Source organism: Phaseolus vulgaris, chromosome 2 (genome assembly GCF_051622355.1).
Source record: "Phaseolus vulgaris cultivar YP4 chromosome 2, ASM5162235v1, whole genome shotgun sequence".
In the NCBI taxonomy this organism is placed as follows: Eukaryota; Viridiplantae; Streptophyta; class Magnoliopsida; order Fabales; family Fabaceae; genus Phaseolus; species Phaseolus vulgaris.
In genome coordinates, this window is record NC_143499.1 from 47,354,457 (window position 1) to 47,376,580 (window position 22,124).

Below are 22,124 nucleotides of genomic sequence, written 5' to 3' on the forward strand. Positions count from 1 at the left end.
TCTGGACATCCTTTACTTGAATCCTACTCTAATTTGTCAAATTGTAAGTATTAATAATTTTAATATCTGACAAAGTTATCACTTTAACAATGGAAAATGTCATTCATTTCAGTCATTTTCTACTTCATTTCTATTGTAATTTTGCACCAACGGAGAGTTTAATGAGTAACAAATTGTGAATTAGAGATTTGTTAAGGGTTTAAAATCACGAGTAATAATTTATTGATAACTCTAATTTTTTATATAACCACATTATTCTAAATATTATTATTTTTTATATATCCTTTTTATTATTTAATTATAAATTTATCTTTGTTATATATATTTATTTTTAAACTTATTATATCAATAATTATATACCACTCTAAGAATTGTGAAACTATTATTTTCATAAAATCACTAAACAGTTGAGATTAAAAGAATTAGAATGGGAATTTACTATCTCTTTGTAATTCCAGTAGGTTCTGTTTTGATTAATAAGTATTGATTTTGCTTTAGACCACTCAACAAAATCAGGCCTTAGTACAACTAAGCCTGAAACAGAATGCCAAAAAATGTTTAATAGAAGAATCCAAGTGGTTTTGAAATTTCTATACAACAACCAGTAAGTGTAAGGCCAGGCCTGCAATTAACAAAATAGAAGCTGAAGCTTGCATATATGAAAAAGTAAGGCTTGTTAAAATATATGGAAAGAATATTTTAATATAATTATACTAGATTTTAAATCCTTGCGTGGCATGTTCAAATTAATCTTTTTATAATTATACATATAAACTATTACATCTAATGATATGATTGCTAAAAAATAATGGGAAGTTTTGCTTTTCATATATTTTTAATTTCATAATGTTATGGTGAATTGGTACGAAAAATTATTTTATAAAGATGTTATTTGAAATAATTATATTTATCAATGTTTATAATATGTTTTTACTGTAATTGTTTGTTTTGAATGGAAAAAAGTTATTGTAATTTGATGGATATTTTAAGTCATGAAATATCATAATTATAACTTGTGAAAGATGAATAAAAATTTAGATCAAATGGTTAAATTTTATAAAATTATATGATTTAATCAAATGGCAATCAGATTAAAAATGTAGTTTTCCTCCCAAGAAGATAATCCTTGTGTTTGAGTGTCCCATTATAATTTGTTTACAAGTATCGTTGAATGATATAACTCTTTCTCACCACTCTTCCCTTCTCATAACTAAGGTCCACTGTTGCATTTGTGCACATTATATTTACCATCTGCTTCATGTGCAACAAAGTTAGATTTAGAAATAAGAACATCCATATTGGTTATGTCTTACATCATATTAAACATGACGTGGTTTGTTCAGGTTCTTTATTGGATAAGAACAGTGCAAATAATATTGAAGATTTGTTCCTTTTCATCTTACCTTCTTCATTTAATTACAATCTGAATAAACATCTGCATTTTTAATTTTAAAGTGTATTAAAATTTGTATATTACAACTAAATAGTATTACGTAAAAATAATAGTATGCACAGGGATTATTTTTCATTACAAAACAACTTAAAACCGAAAATGGACAAAATACATATTTTAACACTTTTATGCTAAAAGTGTGTTGAAATTTTATATTTACATTAGAACAACCAACTGACTTTATACTATGTTTAGGGTTCAACACATTCTTTCAGATTCAACATTCGAAATGAATATACTACATAAGAAAGCTATTATGTTCCAGATAAAGAACAGAACATATATAGTATATAACAAGGCACGTGCAAATGATAATAATGGCATCATGACATATCCAACACATTCCTTAAGAAAATACATACCCAACTACATGAGGATTGCAGCAAGAATATAGAAGATATCTAGGACGAGTGACTTACCAGAAGTAATGGGGAAATTAAGCGTAGCATGCCTTTAAGATTGCATTACTTGTTAAAATCCAAGGTCAAAACTTGGGATTGTTTCCCTTTCGCACGGAAACTCCTCATCGCTCTTTTCTTCATTGATTACGAGGCAAGATTCACAACCAAAATCTTTCTCAATCGTATTTGTCTGGGCATCCTTTTGAGAGTAGGACTACATATATAATTTGAAAACACAAAATTTGAGACAGATGAAGATTTCTCTTACATAAAATGTGGTCAACCGTGTTATATTTCAGGAAATTATAAGTAATATGTTTTAGTTAGCGCAGTTTTGACTGATTATGGAAATCTCATCCCATGAAATTAGAAATTCTAGCCTCTAAAGTAGAGTGGAGATATACTTTATGTTCTAAAATAGATGCATCTTTCACACTTATTTCGTCAAAATGCAATGAAATGAATTCATTTAATCGTAATTTTGCAAATATGCAATAAAAAAAATACCTACCAAAAAAAATGCAAACAAAGAATAGTTGATGAAATACATGCAGAACAGATCATACAAAATAATATTATAACAAAAACACAAACGTAACATTTACTGTATGTACTATACGTACCTGCCTTGGAACACCGAACATGTGTCTTTCTCTCCTCTCTTTTTCATATTCTCTTTTTTTTTTTTTTTAACTTTTCTCATTCCATATCTCATATCTCATCTATTTCAGTATTTGATAACACCTCACACTAACTAAAGAATTAGATCAAATTTTTAAATAAAGTAAATTCTTATTTACCGTAAAGAATTCTTTGTATTTTTTTAAGTCATTAGTCCTACTGGAATCATTCGAGATAAATAATTCTCTTACTTATTTTATTCTTAGATCTTTCAATAATCCGGTTGCTTGACTTTAGGTCAGAAAAATTACTTATGTTTTTTTATAGAATTTTAGAACAATTGATTTTTGATAAGAACATAATTTATTAATTGGATTATGCATCTTAAAGTATAGAGTTAGCTAATATAAGTTTAGATTATGGTTTGATGTAGGGTGGTCATCGATTCGATTGAATTTTTCAAAATCCAATTTAGATTCAATCCAAATTCAAATAAATGGATTGGATTTAAAATTCATATTCATTTTAACTAGATCAAATTTAAATAGAAGTTTCAATCCATTTTGTTAATTAGATTAAATCCACTTGTCAATTACACTAAATCTATTTTGATATGGACACAAACTAACTTGGCTCGAACCGGGCCTAAGCCGACTCAACTTGAACACGGACCAACTCGGTTCGACATCGGCCCGGGCCCGGATGACTCGACAATGGCCTGAGCCTGGATGATTCGACATCAGCCCGAGCCTGTTCGACTCGACATCGGCTCGGGCACGCTCAGCTCAACATTAGTTAGGGCCCAATCAACTCGAATTTAGCCAATGCCCAATCGACATCGGCTCGAGCCCGGACGACTCGACATCAACTTGGGCCCACTCAACTTGACATCGGCTCGACCCCGCTCCACTCGACATCAGCTCGGGCCCAATCAACTCGACATACACCCAGGCCCGCTCTGCTCGACATTGGCTCGGGCCCAGACTCAACAATGGCTCAGCTCGACATCAACCCAAGCTTGGACGATTCAACATGGGCTCGGGCCTAGACGACTAAACAATGGCCTGAGCCTGGATGATTCAACATCGACCTGGGTCCGCTCAGCTTGACATCAGTCTGGGCTCGCTCAGCTCAACATCAGCCAGAGCCCAATCGACTTGACATCGACCCGGGCCCGCTCCACTCAACATCGGCCCGAACGACTCGACATCAGCTCGGGCTCGCTCGGCTTGACATCGGCCCGCGCTCGCTCAACTCTACATTGACCAAGGCCAAATCGACTCGACATAAAACCAGGCCCGCTCCACTCAACATCAACCCAGGCCCGTTCGACTGCCATCAACCCGAGCCCAGGAGACTTGACATTGGCCCAGGCCCGGACAACTCAACAATGGCCCGAGCCAGGATGATTTGACATCACCCCAAGCCTGTTCGACTTGACATTGGCCCAGGCATGCTCGACATTAGATAGGGCCCAATCAACTTGACATCGACCCGGGCCCGCTCCAATCGACATCGGCTCGAGCTCGTACGACTCGACATCGGCCTGAACCCAGATGACTCGGCGACCGGCCTGGACGACTCGATAATGGCCTGGGCTCAGATGACTTGACATTGATCGGGCTCGCTCGACTTGACATCGCCTCGAGCCCAATCAAGTCGACATAGACCCAGGCCCACTCCGCTCGACAATGGCTCGAATCGACTCGGCCCGAACCCGGACGATTCAACATGGGCCCGAGACCAAACGACTCGACATGGGCTCGAGTCCAGACGACTCAACAATGGCCCAAGCCTAGATGATTCAACATCAACCTGGCTCGCTAGACTCAACATTAGCCAGGGCCCAATCGACTCGACATCGACTTGGGCCCGCTCCAATCAACATCGACTCGAGCCCTGACAACTCGACATTGGCCTGAACCCAAATGACTCGACAACTATTCGGGCCCAGACGACTAGACAATGGCCTGGGCCAAGAAGACTTGACATCGGCTCGGGCTCGCTCGATTTGACATAGACCTAAGCCTGCTCCGCTCGACATTGGCCCAGGCCCAGACTCAACAATGGTTTGGATCGACTCGACTCGACATCAACTCAAGCCCAAACGACACACCATGGGCTCGGGCCCAGACGACTCAACAATGGCCCAAGCCTGGATGATTCAACATCAACTTGGCTCGCTCTGCTTGACATCGGCCCGAGCCTGCTCGACTCACCATTAGCTAAGGCCCAATTGACTCGACATCGATCCGGGCCCACTCCACTCGACATCGGCTTGATCCCAGACGACTAGACATCGGCCCGAACCCGAACGACTCAACATTGGTCTTGGCCCGAACGACTCGACAATGGCTTGGGCTCAGGCGACTTGACATCGGCTCAGGCTCGCTCGACTTGACATCGACCCGGGCCAACTCAGCTCTACATTGGCCAGGGCCCAATCGGCTCTACATAGACCCAGGCCCGCTCCACTCAACATCGGCCCAGGCCCGTTCAGCTGACATCAACCCGGGCCTAGGAGACTTGACATTGTCTCAAGCTGCCTCGGCTCGACATTGGCTCAGGCCCAATCGACTCAACATTTGCCCGAGCCCGGGAGACTCGACATTGACCGGGCCCGCTCCACTCTACATCAACCTGGGCCCATTCGGCTTGACATCCGCCTGAGCCTGGGAGACTCAATATTGACTCAGGCTCGGTCGACTCAACATTGGCCCAGGCCCAATCGACTCGACATTAACTTGGGCTCGTTCGGCTCGACATCAGCTCGGGCTTGCTCTACTCGATATTGGCTTGGGCTTGTTTGACTTGACAACGACCCAGGCTCGGGAGACTCGACATTGGCTCGGGCCCATTCGGCTTGACATTGGCTCAGGCCCAATCAAATCAACATTGAATAGGGCCCGCTCCACTCAACAACAACCCGGGCCCGAGAGACTAGACATTGGCCCGGGCCCGTTCGATTGGACATCGCCCTGAGCCTTCTTAACTCGACATTGGCCTGGCCCGTTCGACTTGACATCAGCGCGATCAGCTCGGGCTTGCTTGACTCCATATTGGCCCAGGCCAGCTCGACTCGTCAATGACTCGGGAATGCTCGGCTCAAAATCAACTCGGACTCACTCGACTCGATATGGGCCCGGGACTGCTCAATTAGACATCAGCCCAGGCCCGCTCGACTCAACATCGGCTGGATTGTCTTGGCTTAACTTGGATCGGGCCAAGTCAAAATCCATCCCAAAATGCAATTTGGATAATCCAATAATGTATCCAATCTAAATGGATTGAATTTAAAATTCAAAAAATGGATTTGGATTTGAAATAAATCCATTTAAATGGATTAAAACTAATATGGATATGGATAATTATGAATTGGATTTTGTAATTTGGAATTTGAATGATTTATAGTGTATTAAAGAATAATGTTTAAACAAACCTTACTTTGGATTGATCATCTTGAACTATTTCCAAGTTGTATTATTATAAAAAAAATTAAAAATCCTTGAAAAAAATTCTCATCCAAACAAACATAGTTTTGCACTCAAATTTGTGTACAACACTATTTTCATTTAAGTTTAAATTATTTTCGCTCGAGCTAAAACAAAAAGATTTATTTTTCCTTTTATTTTTTCTCTTTAATTAATTGGATTCACTATCAATGATTTTATAAATGTAAAGTAAAATTGATTTGTGAAATGATTTAATAGATATATATTCTATGAATTTGAGTTCATATATTTAAAATAATGTATAAACCTCTTTGATTTGTTTAATAAAAAATTATACATATGTTGTAAGAGATCCTCTTACTTCAACTGATTTGTGAAATGATTTAAAAGATATATATTAAATGAATTTGAGATAAATATTAAGATAATGTATAAACCTCTGATTTGTTTAATAAAAATTGATACATAAGTCACATAGACTTACACAAAAATATTATCAATTTTTGTTCTTAGCAAACAAAGAGGGAGATTATACCTGGTGAGACAAGCTGACATTCTCGGTAGATTGGAAACTGTCACCACTACATGCTGCTGCAAAACCCATTTCAAGCAAAGTCAACCAAGAATTACAAATATCTCTATCTCAACAAGCAAAACAAGAACAACTATTAAGAAATATCTCCTAAAATCATAATTATTGCGCTAGAAATCCAATAATTCCATCAATTTTAGGCTTACCTCCAGACAACGTAATATCAAGGGATTTCGCAATCGCAGCTGATTCCTTATCCACAATATTTTGACATGATTTCGCAGCCATAGCTGATACCTTGTCCCCAATATTTTGACCCCTATTGGGCGATAGGCCTCCTGTAGAAATCCCATATAATCACGACATCAGACCGTAAGGGACATTTGTAGCTACTTCGGTTACATGTCTAACCTGTTACATAACTCTCCCGGGGCTTCAGGTTAGGATTCTGTAAAATGGACAGTATTTGATCCGCTGCAAAGTAGCAGAAATCAGTTGCATGAAGAAATGACGAAGTAATATATTAAAATCAGTAAACCCACGTCTCATCCTGGGCTATGTCATGACAGGGTCTTTTATGACCATTCAATTTTACATATATCAATAGGACGTCTTATTTATCTACTTAGCAAATGTCCACGCAATAGTATTAACTACTTATCTCTTCCCTCTATTGTTCCCATAATTCAAAGTTAGGGATGCCGATGCTAGTATACAATGATAGAAAAATTATCAATCAAGTACATTTGATGATTTGAAAGTCGTTGTTTGAATTAGAAATCTTGAATCAACTTAAACCTAATGTCGGATATTCTATTTATGAGGAAAACCATTATCATTATTTTACAAAAATATGTATAAATGCATGCAAATTTCATCTTATGATTAATTTTATAAGGTTGAGTTGGATTTAAAGTTTACTTTTTTAATATAGTATCACAGTCATATAAAATTTATCCTACCGAGATTGTTGGACTTATCAAGTCATACTCTATCGAGTCACTTTAGAATAATTTATTATATAGTCTCATACAAAAATTGACAGGTCTAAACATAAAACTGTGTTGGATATCTCACATCAACTAAAAAAACATTTCATGAACCTCATATTCCGAATTGATTTTATAAAATTGAATTAAACGTAAAATTCACTTAATTAATAAAAAAGAATTAACTTCATCCTAATGTATGTAGGATGTTCATATTTATGAAGAAAACCGTTATCGCTATTCTATAAAATGCTTGCAAATGAATAAAACTGAACCAGCTTCACATTGAAGACGGGAGGAAAAAGTAATGCAAATGAAGCATGAAGATGAGTGTTAACACTAAAGACTGCAGACAATTAATAAGTAATACCATCACGTAAAGGCTTGATTGGTGGGGTTATCCTATTTGATTTTATATCTTCTCGTTCGGTAATCCGACAGTCCATTCCAGATCCTTTCCCCGGACAAAGTTTACTCGGAGGTTGGCCTGCAATGCATAACCATAAACATTTGAAAAAGAGAAATCGACAGCTCATTCCGGATATGCTGTCTGCTTATTTTATAGGGGTCTGTTTATGAAATTTTGTTGTGATTCATTTTCAATTATTTCTCGATTCCTAGCTTCTTTATTGTCTTTACAATTTTACTTATGTGGAGTTTATAAGAACTTTGTGAAAATAGCTTACCACTCCCGTAAAGTCCCTCCACTCTTATTTCAATAAGATTCTTGGCATTAAAATAAGATCTTGTTGCAGTAAGTTGTATAGTCAAATAAGCACTGAATAAGTTATTCATCCAAACACTCATATATAAGCATAACGGAATTTCTTCTCCGCTCCTGAATCATCATTTTTCAATAATTAAACTTTGCAACAAACTTCTGATATAAACGGAAGTCGTAAACTCATAAAAATTTAAATCATGTATAAACTTAAAAGGCAAAAGCAAACTAAATGAGCAAGGATAATAATATCTTTAGATTCAAATGGCATGCACATAACTAAATAGTATAGAACTACACGGATTAAAAAATATACATTTAATTAGTCCAGGACTAACCTTTAGCAAAAGATGGATTGACGTTGTTGCAACCATTTTGTCCATGCCCTCTCCCGTCAACATTATTACCATTCCTTCTTTCACTTAACTTCGTTGGAGAGTGGTTACTTCCTTCAGGTTCTCCGACTTCAACAAAATATCTATCCAAATGTACCGATTCACCTCTCGTTATAATTTCATCTTTCTTTAGGAACCTGCGTTCTAAAGGTCTTTTGCTCAAGTCATACAGAACAACCTAAAAAGAGAACATTAAATTAGAGAAAGCATATTAATAATGTAACTCTATGTCACACACGCATAATGAAAGGGGGTGTTTAAGTAAACAGCTTAGCTAAGTGCCTAATTTTAAGCTTCTAATACATGAAAACTAATACAGAAATTTAACCATTAAACTCATTGAATTAATAAGAGCACATAGGAATAAAAAAAACCAAATAAACTCTATAGAAGATCATCCAAGGATTCAGATTCAAAGTAAAAGTGATACACACAGGACAGATCGAAGAGGTAAAAAATAAAATTGTAGCATGTGTAAAAAGCCGAAAATTAACCTGCTTCCCAAAGGATCCACAAGGTTCAATGTGTAAAAAACCATCATGATACTTCTTGTTTTTTTTAGTTAACTCGGAAGTGTATAGGACCTGCCATTCTAAATTGAAAGGAAACACATATACACAAGTGAAAACTAAATGAAGGTAAAAACAATGAAGATAATCAAAACAGAAAACATCTACAAACTCTGACATAATGGACTGCGGATGAAATTCATCATATTTTTCAAGAAAGAACGTGCTCATGATTCTATAATTGTTTTCAGTAAATTGATAGCAAATTATATAAGAAATAATTGTCAGGCATATATACATGTGAATGACATGCTGCACATCAGAGTTTATGAATTCTTACAACTGTTTGTTAAATTTATATTTGTTTTTCTTACAACTTCCTGTTCTGCTAATCAAAAGTATGAATTATGTAATCTATATTCAGTTAACCACTATATTAGATTAAAATGGTCTCATCCACTATATTAGATTAACATGGCCGACTAATAGAATAATTGCATTCAACAATGTGATTTTATTTGTAAATAATTATCAGCTTATTAGTGCGAATCATGTGAAGCATTGGCATGCACAGACTTCAGACTTTACATCTGCCTCTATCTCTTTTACCATTTCCTCCTTCAATTTTAAAACAGATATGATAGCAAAATTTATCTATAACCATTGGTTGAGATATAAAAGGCAAATGATATAAATAAGCATCCAATATTAAAAAATCAATAAATAAATAAACAGGAAAAGTAACCAATGTGTCAAATAATAGCAGGCCATATATAACCTTTTAATATCACAATAATTGTGTGTTTACCCCTTTTTCCAACAGTTTCATGGGTATCAGTGTGGAGATAAGTTTTCTGTCTGTCCATCTTCGTTCCCTTAAAATTAGTAAACTTGTCTCCTGGAGCTTTGGAATCTGGTGAGCAACCACCTTGATGCTCACCAATGTCAATCAAATATGAATCAAATGCAATTGTTTCACCGGGTTTTATTACATCATCTTTCTTAAGGAATCTGCTATCTAAGACTTTCTTACTTGTGTCAAACAGCATAATCTGAAAAAATATTCACACAAGGAGGTATTAAGCATTCATTAAAACAATTCTTACACGAGAGCAAGGTTTATATTTTAGGGACAATCACTCAGAAGGTTAACATATATCAAAAATATTCACACAAGGAATATATCTGTGCCTTTTGCCTGCAGAAACCATGTTCATTCAATAATTGCTCCATTCACTGTCCTTCATTGAATCTTGACTAAACTAATACGTGACCACTCAGGGATATTTATTTACTGTGTACTTTGACCAGCTTGTTTTTATTCAAAACAACTTGCAATCAAAATCTTATGAATTAATTGCTAAAAATCATATTATCAGAAAGATATCAAATGAAATGGGTTAGAAAGCGTATCTATTAAAATGACCTCACCAATCATACCCTCAGAAGAACTTAAATTGACTTTTTGATAAATGAAATATGTCTAAAGCTCACCTGTGACCCACAGGACCCACGAAGAACTAATCGTAAAAAACCATCATGGTACTTCTTTGCCTTTTGACTCACTTGTGTAGTGTATAGAACATGCCACTCTAATTGGAAATTGAAAATTTTAACATAGTTAGAAGATTAAAAATAATGCAAGTTGCTTACACAAAATTACAATGTATCTGGCTTTGAAAAAACTGCATTCCCATGTTGTACACAAGTATGAGAAATTGAAAGAGGAAGCAAAGCAGAATGAGCCCATTAAACACTAACCTTCGGTACCATGATTTTGTGCTTGCTGACTGATCTCTGGTGATTTATACTTAAGCAGTTCTCTCTTCTTAAACTCTGTAATTTTTACAACTATTATACATGAACAACTAAACCGTGCTGCAAACCATACAAGCAACTACAGCTAATAAACTATCGACATTACTTGAAGGTTGTAGCTCTCTAGATCAATGGCACAACATTGAATAAGCAAAAACACACAATGAGACTCAATAATTATAGGAATGAAGAATAAATGTCTCCTCTATTCCTTTACAATGTAGAAGCCAAATTGTGACAGTTTTAGTTTAAATTTAAAAGGATACTCTAAAGGCATAAACATACATTCACAAAGTGTTAGAGAGCTGATAATTTTGTCACTGTTTACCTCTGATAATTTTTTGTGACGGACTGAGAGGACTCCGCATACGTCCGACATTCTCCTTCTCATTCACTCTTGTATGTTTTGCACGATCTCGTAAACAAAGACATAAGCGCAGCAAATAAGATTAAGGACTTGAAATGCTTAACAAGAAAAATAATGTAATCAGAGTTCAAACCAGAAGGAGTCCTGAATCTTGAAAAACTCCTGTTTCTCCTATCAACATTCAAATCAGAATCAGGTTTTTTGTCTCCCTCCTGATCGCCTATGTCCACAAGGTAACCGTTGAAAACCAACGATTCACCAGAAATTACAGTTTCGTCATTTTTCAAGAGCCGACACTCCAACAACGTCTCGCACTCATCGTACAGAGCAACCTGCACAGCGATTGAGCGAAGAGATTACATATCCCTTCCAAAATCGATTTCCGTGTCCGCAGTTCGCGATAATTGCAATTGAACGAAATTAACATCACTGACCAATCCTATCCAACTTTTGCTTTCGAAAACTTTCGATAATTAACTGAGAAAGAGTGGATACAATACCTTGCTGGTGGAAATGTGGAGTTTCAGGAATCCATCTTGATACACCTTGCGTTTCTGTTTTATGTGTTTTGTGTAGGTCACCGTCCAACGTTTTGAGTCCTCCATTCATGCCGATGGACTGAGTCTAGATGCAAAGCACAGAGGAAAATGACGGTGTTTTACACTCTTTGTTCTCTAAAGACCCTAACCCCTTCAATCTTTCACTGCAAGAATTCGCGAAATGGGAGCGCGGGAACTCAGAGGATCTAACATCTATTTATACTTTTCAAAAATATATTAATCCTAAATTGTTTAATAATTAAATTAGTAGTTTATTTTTCATCTATCAATTCTGTAAATTTATTCAATACCGCCCTTTTTATTCAAAAATTATTTATATTTAGAATAAATATATCAAAAATCATAATTTCTCAAATTATTATAATTATCAAACTACATATTTGATCAATTAAAAATAAAATAAAAATTCGATAATATTTTACAAGGAAGAACAATGCCATTATTAACTTGAGTATCACAAGAGTTTTTTTTATGAGTAGATCTTTGTTTGATGCTTATATATCATCTATCAATGTTCATTTCTTCATAAATCACAATTAAAAAAATATTATACATTTTCCAATAACTCTTTCATAGATTCTCTACACTTTGAACAATTAAGAGATAGTGCAAGAATAAGATATTATCAACAGATTCAACATATCCACAACTATTAATAAGATATCAACAAAGTATGATGATTAACATGCTCAAAAAATTTACAAAATCAGACTCGCAGTAGTATTGTTGGAATCACTGATAATACCATTCGTTGAGTTTATAAACAAATATAAACTTTTTCTATAATTAAAAAGTATTATTTACATTTCAAATTGACAGTGTAATTTTTTTTAATGATATTTGCGGTGATTAAATTTTTCTAGTTATACGAAGGTGAAATTATATGAATATGAATACTAATATTTTAAATAAATGTAACGTTAATGGTTTGATAAAAAAATAAAAAGGTAATTTTCCTCCTTAGTCATGAATTTTATCCATTTAAGAAATAATTATGCGATCAAAACCAGGAATAATGGTTGGCCTTTTGTCTTCAATAAATGTCAACAGTTATTTTAACACATTAGTCAGGAAACTAAAAGTAGAAAAAAAATTATAAGAAACTGTTATTTCTAATTCATATTTATTTTAATTTTCAAATAAATAAAAAATTCCCACTTAATACAGTATTTTCTCAGTGAGAACTATAATCTGAATTTTGTGTTACTTAACCGCCTTCCATCCACGGGGATGACATTATTTCTTACAACCCAATTTGAAGTCTTTTGAGTAATGGTGTTGGGTTAAAATTAAATGAATAGACCAATTTGAATTAAAGTTATATTTAAAAATTAGTTTTTTTTAATATCTAGTATTTTCTTTAATTTAACACTTAACTAATTATAACGTTATAGGTTGGGCTGATTTAATAGATATGTAGACTTGTTGGAGATCGTCAGAGTAAATTTGACTTTTAGTTTTATTGGTTTATGCATGAGACTATGAGGTTGTAACATCATGGATCGAGCCCGATATTACATATAAACAGGTCGTCTATCGATATTCATATTTAAAAACATTAATGTTGTATCAGCATATCAAGGGATCATAATAACCCGTCTTAAATAGGAGACAACATTTATTACTGAATTAAGTCATTAATAAAACGAGATACCAGGGAAAGGAAAAAATACTTTCCTATATAAAAGAAAGAAAACAACTCATATGACAACAACACAAAAAGTACTTTCAACTCACATTTTACACTATAATTATTATATTTTATATTTTTACTGACTTGATCGTTGGAGTATCTTTTGCGGGTGAACACCTCATCTGAATGTTCTAAGTTTGAGATCTTCAATACTCTTGTCTGAAACATTACACGTAATCATTAATATCCCTCTATTGTATTTTTAATTTAAAAAATTAATCTTTGAACACGTGTTATTCAATACGAATTAAGTTGAAGTCTTTGACCAGGCGTTAATGGAACAAATGGAACCAACTCCATTTCAAGCTAGTCGGACAAACTTGTCCAACTCAAAAAAATATTCTTAATTTTTTTCTCAATTTTCCAACTTTGACACTTGACACTTTCCCAATTTATGCAAACGAGCATTGCTTAATTGCAAAAGCTCAGTTGCATTTCCAACAAAAATACCAATACAATGCAGATTTCATTTGACTGCACAATTCCATCAAATTATAAAACTTTCTAACTTGTACTAAGTCAATGAGTCCTGCGACATGGCTTCATGCATTAGAATTTAGAACATAAAGCTTTTAGTCTCCTTCCCAACTCCTTCCTGTTCATGAAGAAATGATCACTGTCGTTAGTTCAATATCAAAGAAAATATTTGTCATTTCACGGGTGTAGAGATTAATGAATAGAAGTTTTAGCTTACCTAGTCATTTGCCTATCAAAACCTGAAGCAGCCAAGACCCCTCTATTCTCTTCAGCCCTTCTAATGAGGTAAGGCATCACCATTTCTAGTGGCCCAAATGGCATATACTTGCTTACCTGAAACCCTGCATTGCTCAAACCGTAGGAAAGTGCATCTGACATTCCATATAGCTGTGCAAATTCTACCTTCTGGTTCACCTTTTCAACTCCCAATTCATGTGCTTTTGCCACAGCCAATTTGCCTGCACAGCATTGTCACAAACACTTGATGTGCTAAGTTTTCTTACATTATAGTTCAATTCTTTATTTTTATTCAGTTACAAATGGATCTGTAAAATAAATTTGTTTACTTTTATGATAATTATCTTCGGAGTCACAACAAATATTTTCTAATTAGTTGATGAAACTTTTATATATATTAAAATTGCATATAAATTTAACTTTATAGGTTATAAGAAATTGAATGATACCAGATTCAATATTGTGGGTTGCAAGAACAAGTGAACCAGGTCCATTGGCAACCTTCTGAAGGAGAAATGAAGAGCAATCATTGAAGGAATTGTGTGTGTCTTGAATGGTATTGTGAATTGGTGAGGCAAATCCAAAAGACTGGGCCAATTTACTCTCTGTGGACATGTAAGCACCCCTCACCAATTTGAACCCCATTGGAACTCCCATTTTTTGTGCTGCCTCTGTTGTCAGCAACAACCTCTCCTTGGCATCTTTCAAGTAAGTTTGAATGGTTCCAAAGACAATGGGGTTGTTATCCTTGTTGTACTTGATTGCAGAAGAGTATGTGAAGTAATCAATGGCTGGCTGAACAGTAGTGTGTTCAGCATCAACCAACAAAGGCATATTAGCTTCCTCACATTTTTGGCAAAGTTCAAGGAGTCTTTGGTTGGCAAGTTCAAGATCACTCTCTTCTCCTGGGGTTAGAGGCTCTGGTCTATTCTGTGTGTGGTACAAAGGGCTAGATTCTGCAAAAATTGGGAGGGAATCTTGCTTCCATGGCAAAACGAATGAAGGGTCTTTCTTTTGCCACCGTAGAAGATCACTAAGTCTTTCTAGCAATGCCATGGGGCATATTGCAGTGATTTTCAGAATAACAAAGCTCACCTATCGCATCCATCCGTAAATTAAACATTAGAAGGAATAAAGAAAAACCAATGAAAAAGACATTTATGTGTTACCTGAATATTGATTAGACCATAAATAATAAATGATTGTTTTAAGCAGTTTTTTTCAAGAGAGAAAGAAAAAGAAATGTAATTCAAGTAAATTTATCAATCACGAGTCTCCAGAAAAACATGGTTGCAGAGGGACTTATTACTTTACACGAATAAGGTGAGTCACAAATCGTGTTTTTATGGAAGATAATAGAAAAAAAAAAATCAATTGTATATTTTATCCTTGTCATGTAACTATTATTAATTCGTTAATTTCACTTTTAAATTTGTTTCTCACGCTTTTTAATATTACATTTTTCATTTTGTGACACATTCTAGTAGTAATTTAAATTTCAATGGAGTAGCTAGGTGACATAAGAAAAAAGTTATAAAAAAATAAAACAAAATGTGGTTTTTGAAAAAGTGTTACCAAAATAAAACAGGTCATCACTCCTTTATAAATTTAACAAATTTAAAGGAAAAACATGGTTTCATGATTTTAGAAAAAAAAATATATAGTAAAATTAAATTTGTAATTAAATTATATAAAAATATTAAAATAATATTATTATTGGTTGTAGACTCAACAACCTGCAATTCATAATATAATAAAAATTGTATTTTCGTCATTTTATGAAAAAAAAAATTGAACGTTTAGACAAAAATAAAATTGTAAACTAAATATATCACTTTTCATAAAAAAAGTTGGTTAAAAAATAAAGGAACTTACTGAGGATGGTGGAAGGGATTTGCTAAGATCAACATTGTGAAGGAAACCTTGAAGGTTCTTATCACACCCCTCATTGTCGTGAGCATCTTCAACCCCATAAGCCAGCATGCTACGCAGCCCCGTATCGTTCAGTGCTAGTATGCTCCTTCCGGCAGCCGCAGCATCCTCGCCGCCGCAAAAGTGGGCGTAGACCGTCTGCCGCATGGTGCTCATCATAACATCTTTCATCATTCCACTCTCAAACACCTTCGACTTCATCGCCCACATTCCCAAGTCCACCATGGACTCCACTGCCATTGCATGTTGTATAGCAGAGGATCGGAGCAACTGTTTCGTCGACACCAACCCAAACAGCTGCTCTGCGTCCTCTAAGCTTAGTGTCGACGACGACATAATGGCGGCGGAGAGGGAGCGGTGGCAAGTATTCAGGGGCCTCATTGTGGTGCTGCAACGAATGTTCTTGAGGATTCCACGAGACACGCGGAAGGCCATTTTTTATGATGTTGTTTTTTTGTTGGTGAAGAGATTAACGTCTTGTGTGTTTCTTTGTTGGGTTGTGTCTCTCTTCTTCTCAGGTGTGGAAATGATGGAAGAAGGAGTGTGGTGTTTTATAAGTGCCGTAACATGAGAAATTATGGGTCCGATTAAAGAAAACTACAACACTAAAACGATAAGTTGGGTAAGTTGCATGGTGTTCATGCGATAAGATTAGGGTAGTCAACTAGGTTTATGTTTTCATTTTTAGTAAACTAATAATTTCTTCTTTCAAAACCTTAAATAGTCAAATGCCAACAAGACTTGATCGATGTAATCACTCCTTCAAATATATGGAGTACTATAAATATATGTATTAACACATTTTCCACATTTTCTATTGTTAGTTAATTGACTTTTTTTGCTAGACATGTCATTGAAATAAAAAATTAGATAGATAATGAAAAAAATTGTGCATTAAAAAGGGTGTTAGAAAAATAATATATATATATATATATATATATGTGAAAAAAGAGTTTAGAAATACATGTTGTTAACTTTTCTGTGTTTCACATATTTAGTGCGTTTATATGAAGATTGGCTAATTCATATATATTCTAAGTTTGACTTCAACCAAGATTAAAAAAAAAATATGAGTGTTGTGATATTTTATATGATGATTTCAAATTATTGATTGTATTAATGCATATAAAAGTGAGACAAAACGCATCTTTATGACCTTAATTTAATGATTTAAAATAGGTCCTAATTTAAAACAAACTAGTTCAAAACTTAGAGAACTACAGTACAATAATTTTATAAAAAAATTATTAAAGATTTTATTTTACTTTAAATATGAAGATTACATGTTACATTGTTCTAAGCAACTCTTACAAGTTTTACAAACTTTATTCTACTAATGAAGTTTTGTGAAAGTAACTTTTACAGTTTTTTATTTAAACTTCAATTTTTATAACTTAAAAAATTAATTGAATTATTATGATATAATAATAATAATTTCATACTACTACTCTAAATATATATGATTGATGTTGAAAAAAAAATCTTAATATTTAAGATCATAACTTTGATACTTTTCACTATATCGCCTGAATATGTTTCAATTGAAATTTTTAATAAAATTTAAAATTCTTATATTGTTAGAATAGCAAATCTGTACCTAGAGAGATTATAATAATAATTATTATTATATTTATTGTAGGGTTTATATTTTGTTTCTATTGATAAGAATGTAAAATCTTTGTGTATAATTTTTTTAAGTCCAATTGAATTGGTGTGAAATAACTTTTTTACGCATACGTTTTTTCTTTATTTCGTTGTATGAATGTAATTGAGAAGGAAGAAAATAGAGATGATCAAATAACTTTTTCATGAATTAAAATTTAGATGAGTGGAAATTAAGCACGAAGGTAATTAAGTTTGTAGAACCCGCAATAAAATTAATTCATTCCCCTCATAAAGGCATGAAATAAGAGGGAAAGCATATAATTTTTCCTTTGTTGTAGTTAATTTCCTTTACTATTTATTTCATACACTACCAAAAACAATATATAGCGTCTCAAATAATCCTCATTATTGTCTAGTTATATTTTTTATGCTGAATTAGTACACATTTTTTAAGTCTACGCCCACTTAGTAAACAATGTCATGTTCACTCTTTGAATAACACACATAAATGTAAAAGTTCTATTTTGTAATTTTTACAGGAAATAAAATTAAAAAAGTCCTCTTAACTTAAACTATAACATTGTATTATAGCTTTCACAACAAATAATTGTTTTAAATTCATATATAAGCATTGTTACTTGTATCTGCTCTTTAAAGTTTTATTGAGAATGAAAAAACAGATTTTGGAAAGGGTGAAGGAGATGAAATATGTTGAAAATCTCACTTCGAACTTAATAGTATATAATTGGATTTAAAGTTTAATTATTAATATAAATGATAATTACTAATAAATTAAGAAGAGATTTAACATTTAAACTTTGTTGCAGTTGATGTATTTTGAATACAATTATAGGAGGTTGAATCGACTACAAGCAATGTTGAACTTGCATCTAACAAAACCTCTTATTGGGAGAGAACAGAGTGTAGAAAGGGATGATCTTAATAATGATCAGAATGAACGATGATCAATGATTTGGCTTGGATTGTTCGCTTCCATTACACACCGTCACATGTGACAAATTCACCTCTTTGTTCGCATTTCTTGCTGCTATCTGCCGCTGAGTGGACTTGTAATAGGTGGCGTACAGAACCAGTTGAGCCACCGCTAGCAATGTTCCAAGCCCATTTGGTATCTGAAAATCAACAACAATGCCAACAACTTACTATTCATTCCATTTAAAGTGATTATGTTAATAATTCAAATCATTGAAATTAATTTGTATCTACAGTGATGAACGGGTCGAAACGGATGAGAGCATAAGTGGTCCAAGCCACGCCATTCCCAAAAGAGGCCAGAGAGAAGTAAAAGGGCATGTACTCCACACTCTTAGTCTTGATCACCAGTTTCTGCACAAGTAGTGAACACAATTAACTATGTAACTAATTACCTTCAAAATTACTAATTGATTGGATATAAATCGGGTTTGAGTTAAATATTATAAATTTTTTTAATATCTAGTCGATGAGATCTCCAACGCACTTTCATGATGAGGTTATCACCTCTTGCATGAAATCAACCCACTATAATATCGGACTTAGTTTTTCGTGTATTGACCATTTGGTCTGTATGGAGATGATGTTATAAGTTGAGATGATGTCATAAGTTGTTGGTGGAAGAGTAAGAGGGAGTGTTGTAGGCGTTTTCTTAGTGGTCTTTAAGTAGTGACTTTTTTAGGCGGGGGTGGGGATGAGTCGTGAGGAATAAGTTATTGGTTGTGTGCTTTGTATATGGGTTAGATCACCTCTTAAGTGACCCACATTTATTTATTGTTTATTGCTGATAAAAAAATGAAATTATATATTATAGATGGTCTGATAGCGATCCGATAACGAGTGACCTACAAACAATCGTTAGGATAAGCTTGAAATGACTCTAATATCATATTAAGAAGTGAACTTTAAACCTAACTCAACCATTAATTTACTATATTAATTTCACACTCATTTATATATTATGAAATATTCTAATATCTAATGATATTTTCAACAAATATGAATATAGTATGTCCACGTGCAAACTTTTTCGATCCTTATGGATGCGTTCAAGATAAGGGTAACGTGAATTAATGCATGGAAAAGAAGAGAGAGAAAGAAAATTACCATGACTGATAAGGGTGAAGCATACATCATAACATTGAAGAGAATGGAAATGGTTCCAACAATTTCAGCGCGTTTCTTGATAGTGTGGACTTGAGTTAATGTGACAAAGGTGAGAACAGCAACAAAAGCGAGTTCCAACAAAAGCCAGAGGATAACCTTAAGCCTCTTTTTTCCATCGGAGTAGATCAAAAAGAGTGTGACAAATATGAGTTCAAGAACAGAACCAGAGCCATTAATGGTTACCACCAAAATGCTGTGTGGGTTCACCATGGGTAGACCATAGAGGGTCCAAACCATGCAGTTCAGTAGCGTAGCTAGGTATGGGATGGGTGAATACTGCTCCACTGATCCCTTCTTCCATATTTCGATAAAAGTTGGCCTGTATGAATTTCAAGAAGACAAACAAGTGTGTTCATATTTCGTACTAATAAATGTTCCAATGGACCCAAAATTATTTGGTTAACATACTGTAACAAGGTTAGATATCTGTTTTGTTTTGAGAAATATTCTGATTAAATGTGCATGAGAGAGAGAGAATAAAACCCAGTTTTTGTTTGCTCTTGGTTGAGGTTGAACTATAATTTATTTTTATCAGAAGCTAGAAAAGTTGATTGTAAATACAAAATATTAAAAACAGTTATTTTTTTTACAAGAATAGACAACTATAAATATAAATCATTAGGTAATATTTGAATGGTGAAGATAAAATAAAAATTTTAAAGAAATTTGTCAATCCTTATAATATGTCGGTATTTTAGGAAGAAAGGTAACTTTTTTGTCCTTTTATTGTTTTAGTTGCTATAATATATATAATAAATAAATAATTCCATTGAGCATAACTAAAAAATATATATTATAAAGACAACACACACGTGTATATATATATATATATATATATATATATATAACTTTTTAATGATAGTATGATAATTGTAATTAACTTTTTGATGTATTAATACCTACTTGTTCCTATATAATATAATCATCGCTTTCTATTATTTAAATTAAAAATATTTTGTTTTCCTACTTTTGATATAAATTTTAAATAAATTACTTATAATATTCTCTTCAAATAGTATTCCATGTATAATAAAACTAAAAAGAACAAATTTTCCTTTAAAGGAAAAAGATGGAATATTTGTAAAGTCTAGATTATGGTCTTACTTTCTGGTATGCAATGTTTTTAGTTTTCATGTCATATACTGAATCATGTGAGTATGGTCAGCCTTGGGATTGTAACTATTCGGTGCACTTGCATTACCTTAATTATAAAAACATTATCTTATTTTAAATGTAAGAAACGGTGAGTAATATAAAAAAATTGTGTTTATCATTTTTATACATTTTTTATAAATAAAGGACACAGGTAGTACTTTTCATTAAAAATAATAAAAAAAGTTATGAAATGAACTAGCACTATATATTTTCTATAGAATTTGAACAATTTGGCATTCAAATGACAAACAAAAAACATAAATACTTTTTTTTACACCAAAATAAAAACTAATTAACATGAAAGGATCTCTTCCTTCCTTTATGAGATTAATAAAGGTCAAAGAGTTATTTTCTTCTCAGGAGAAGCAACTAGTTTTAGTGTGCAATTAAAATACTTTCCAGAGTCAAATCTTTAAAGGTAAAAAAGAATGTCCTCAGCCAGAAAGGTTCTTCAACGGAAAAAATGGCACAAAATAAATGATCAGAATAAATTTTCCTATTTAGAAAAACCCTAAGTAATTATATTTCACAGGCAACCACTGCATATTTTGGAAGGAGTAACGAAATACAGTTTTGTTTTATTTCACCAAAAAGTAAAGAAAAAGGGAAGAGAGAAAGATGAAGAAGCTTACAGTGGGGAGAGAAACATGGCACCAGAGATGATGTTTCCTGAAGTTAAGAAAAACAGGAAATAGAAAAAGATTGTTCAGAAGAGTGAAATGAAAAGAATAAGGAAGTTTAAAAGTGTTTAAAGTTGAAGCAGGAACCTATGATGCCAACCACTGTTCGAGCAATATCTGGTGGTGCTGTCATGGTTGGAATTAGCTGAGAGAATTGTAGGAGAAAGGGAATGGTATATAAAGAGAGAGATAAAGTGGCGTTTGGTTACTGAAACATGACTTGACGAATGAAGTGCAAGAAATGAATTAGGAGGAGTCGGTGAAAGAAGCTGAATATGTAAGTAAAATGAAATTAGGGTAATTGTATAAATGGAGTTTTGGTGGATGAACAAGTGCATGTATTGGATTGCCAAACTCCTCTCTTTCT

General features: G+C 33.8%; 3 protein-coding genes across 6 annotated transcripts; all 3 read right to left on the bottom strand.

Annotated features, from left to right (window-relative positions):
• Positions 1-517: 517 nt before the first annotated feature.
• On the bottom strand, positions 518-11,988 carry LOC137812751 (DDE family endonuclease). 4 transcript variants are annotated; one of them, XR_011081281.2, is made up of 14 exons: positions 11,759-11,988; positions 11,392-11,590; positions 11,220-11,306; positions 10,835-10,909; positions 10,568-10,665; positions 9,882-10,125; positions 9,059-9,156; positions 8,508-8,742; positions 7,819-7,935; positions 6,871-6,933; positions 6,666-6,797; positions 6,463-6,518; positions 1,873-2,068; positions 518-622 (listed from the first exon to the last, which is right to left on the bottom strand). XR_011081281.2 is itself a non-coding variant. In XM_068614937.2 (13 exons), exons 1-13 carry the CDS (start codon positions 11,861-11,863, stop codon positions 1,925-1,927), a joined length of 1,650 nt encoding a protein of 549 aa, XP_068471038.1. In that variant the 5' UTR covers positions 11,864-11,988; the 3' UTR covers positions 1,578-1,924. The 4 variants fall into 4 exon arrangements, 2 of the variants coding, with proteins under 2 accessions (XP_068471038.1, XP_068471037.1); XR_011081280.2 differs by lacking the exon at positions 518-622 and adding an exon at positions 1,087-1,251; XM_068614937.2 differs by lacking the exon at positions 518-622 and having other exon boundaries at positions 1,578-2,068; positions 6,463-6,515.
• A 1,799-nt stretch (positions 11,989-13,787) lies between these two features.
• LOC137809819 (proline dehydrogenase 2, mitochondrial) lies at positions 13,788-16,592 on the bottom strand. The gene is made up of 4 exons (XM_068610889.2): positions 16,101-16,592; positions 14,675-15,320; positions 14,206-14,446; positions 13,788-14,106 (listed from the first exon to the last, which is right to left on the bottom strand). Exons 1-4 carry the CDS (start codon positions 16,590-16,592, stop codon positions 14,061-14,063), a joined length of 1,425 nt encoding a protein of 474 aa, XP_068466990.1. The 3' UTR covers positions 13,788-14,060.
• Positions 16,593-18,550: 1,958 nt separating this feature from the next.
• On the bottom strand, positions 18,551-22,124 carry LOC137812752 (bidirectional sugar transporter SWEET4). The gene is made up of 5 exons (XM_068614938.2): positions 21,845-22,124; positions 21,710-21,746; positions 19,863-20,241; positions 18,990-19,109; positions 18,551-18,895 (listed from the first exon to the last, which is right to left on the bottom strand). The coding sequence occupies exons 1-5, from the start codon at positions 21,888-21,890 to the stop codon at positions 18,728-18,730; spliced, it is 750 nt and encodes a 249-aa protein (XP_068471039.1). The 5' UTR covers positions 21,891-22,124; the 3' UTR covers positions 18,551-18,727.

Bases quoted from the DNA above. Each gene is read 5' to 3' on its own strand.
- LOC137812751 (XM_068614936.2), bottom strand. From the start codon at position 11,863: ATGGAGGACTCAAAACGTTGGACGGTGACCTACACAAAACACATAAAA. The intron at 10,126-10,567 runs GTGAGCTTTAGA...ATATTTTTTCAG, and splicing joins GTGGGTCCTGTGGGTCACAG to ATTATGCTGTTTGACACAAG. The intron at 6,519-6,665 runs GTAAGCCTAAAA...TGGGTTTTGCAG, and splicing joins TGATATTACGTTGTCTGGAG to CAGCATGTAGTGGTGACAGT.
- LOC137812752 (XM_068614938.2), bottom strand. From the start codon at position 21,890: ATGACAGCACCACCAGATATTGCTCGAACAGTGGTTGGCATCATAG. The intron at 21,747-21,844 runs GTTCCTGCTTCA...TCTTAACTTCAG, and splicing joins AACAGTGGTTGGCATCATAG to GAAACATCATCTCTGGTGCC. The intron at 19,110-19,862 runs GTAATTTTCTTT...CTACTTGTGCAG, and splicing joins CTTCACCCTTATCAGTCATG to AAACTGGTGATCAAGACTAA.
- LOC137809819 (XM_068610889.2), bottom strand. From the start codon at position 16,592: ATGGCCTTCCGCGTGTCTCGTGGAATCCTCAAGAACATTCGTTGCAGC. The intron at 15,321-16,100 runs GTAAGTTCCTTT...TGGATGCGATAG, and splicing joins AATCCCTTCCACCATCCTCA to GTGAGCTTTGTTATTCTGAA. The intron at 14,447-14,674 runs GTATCATTCAAT...AATGCTGTGCAG, and splicing joins AACCCACAATATTGAATCTG to GCAAATTGGCTGTGGCAAAA.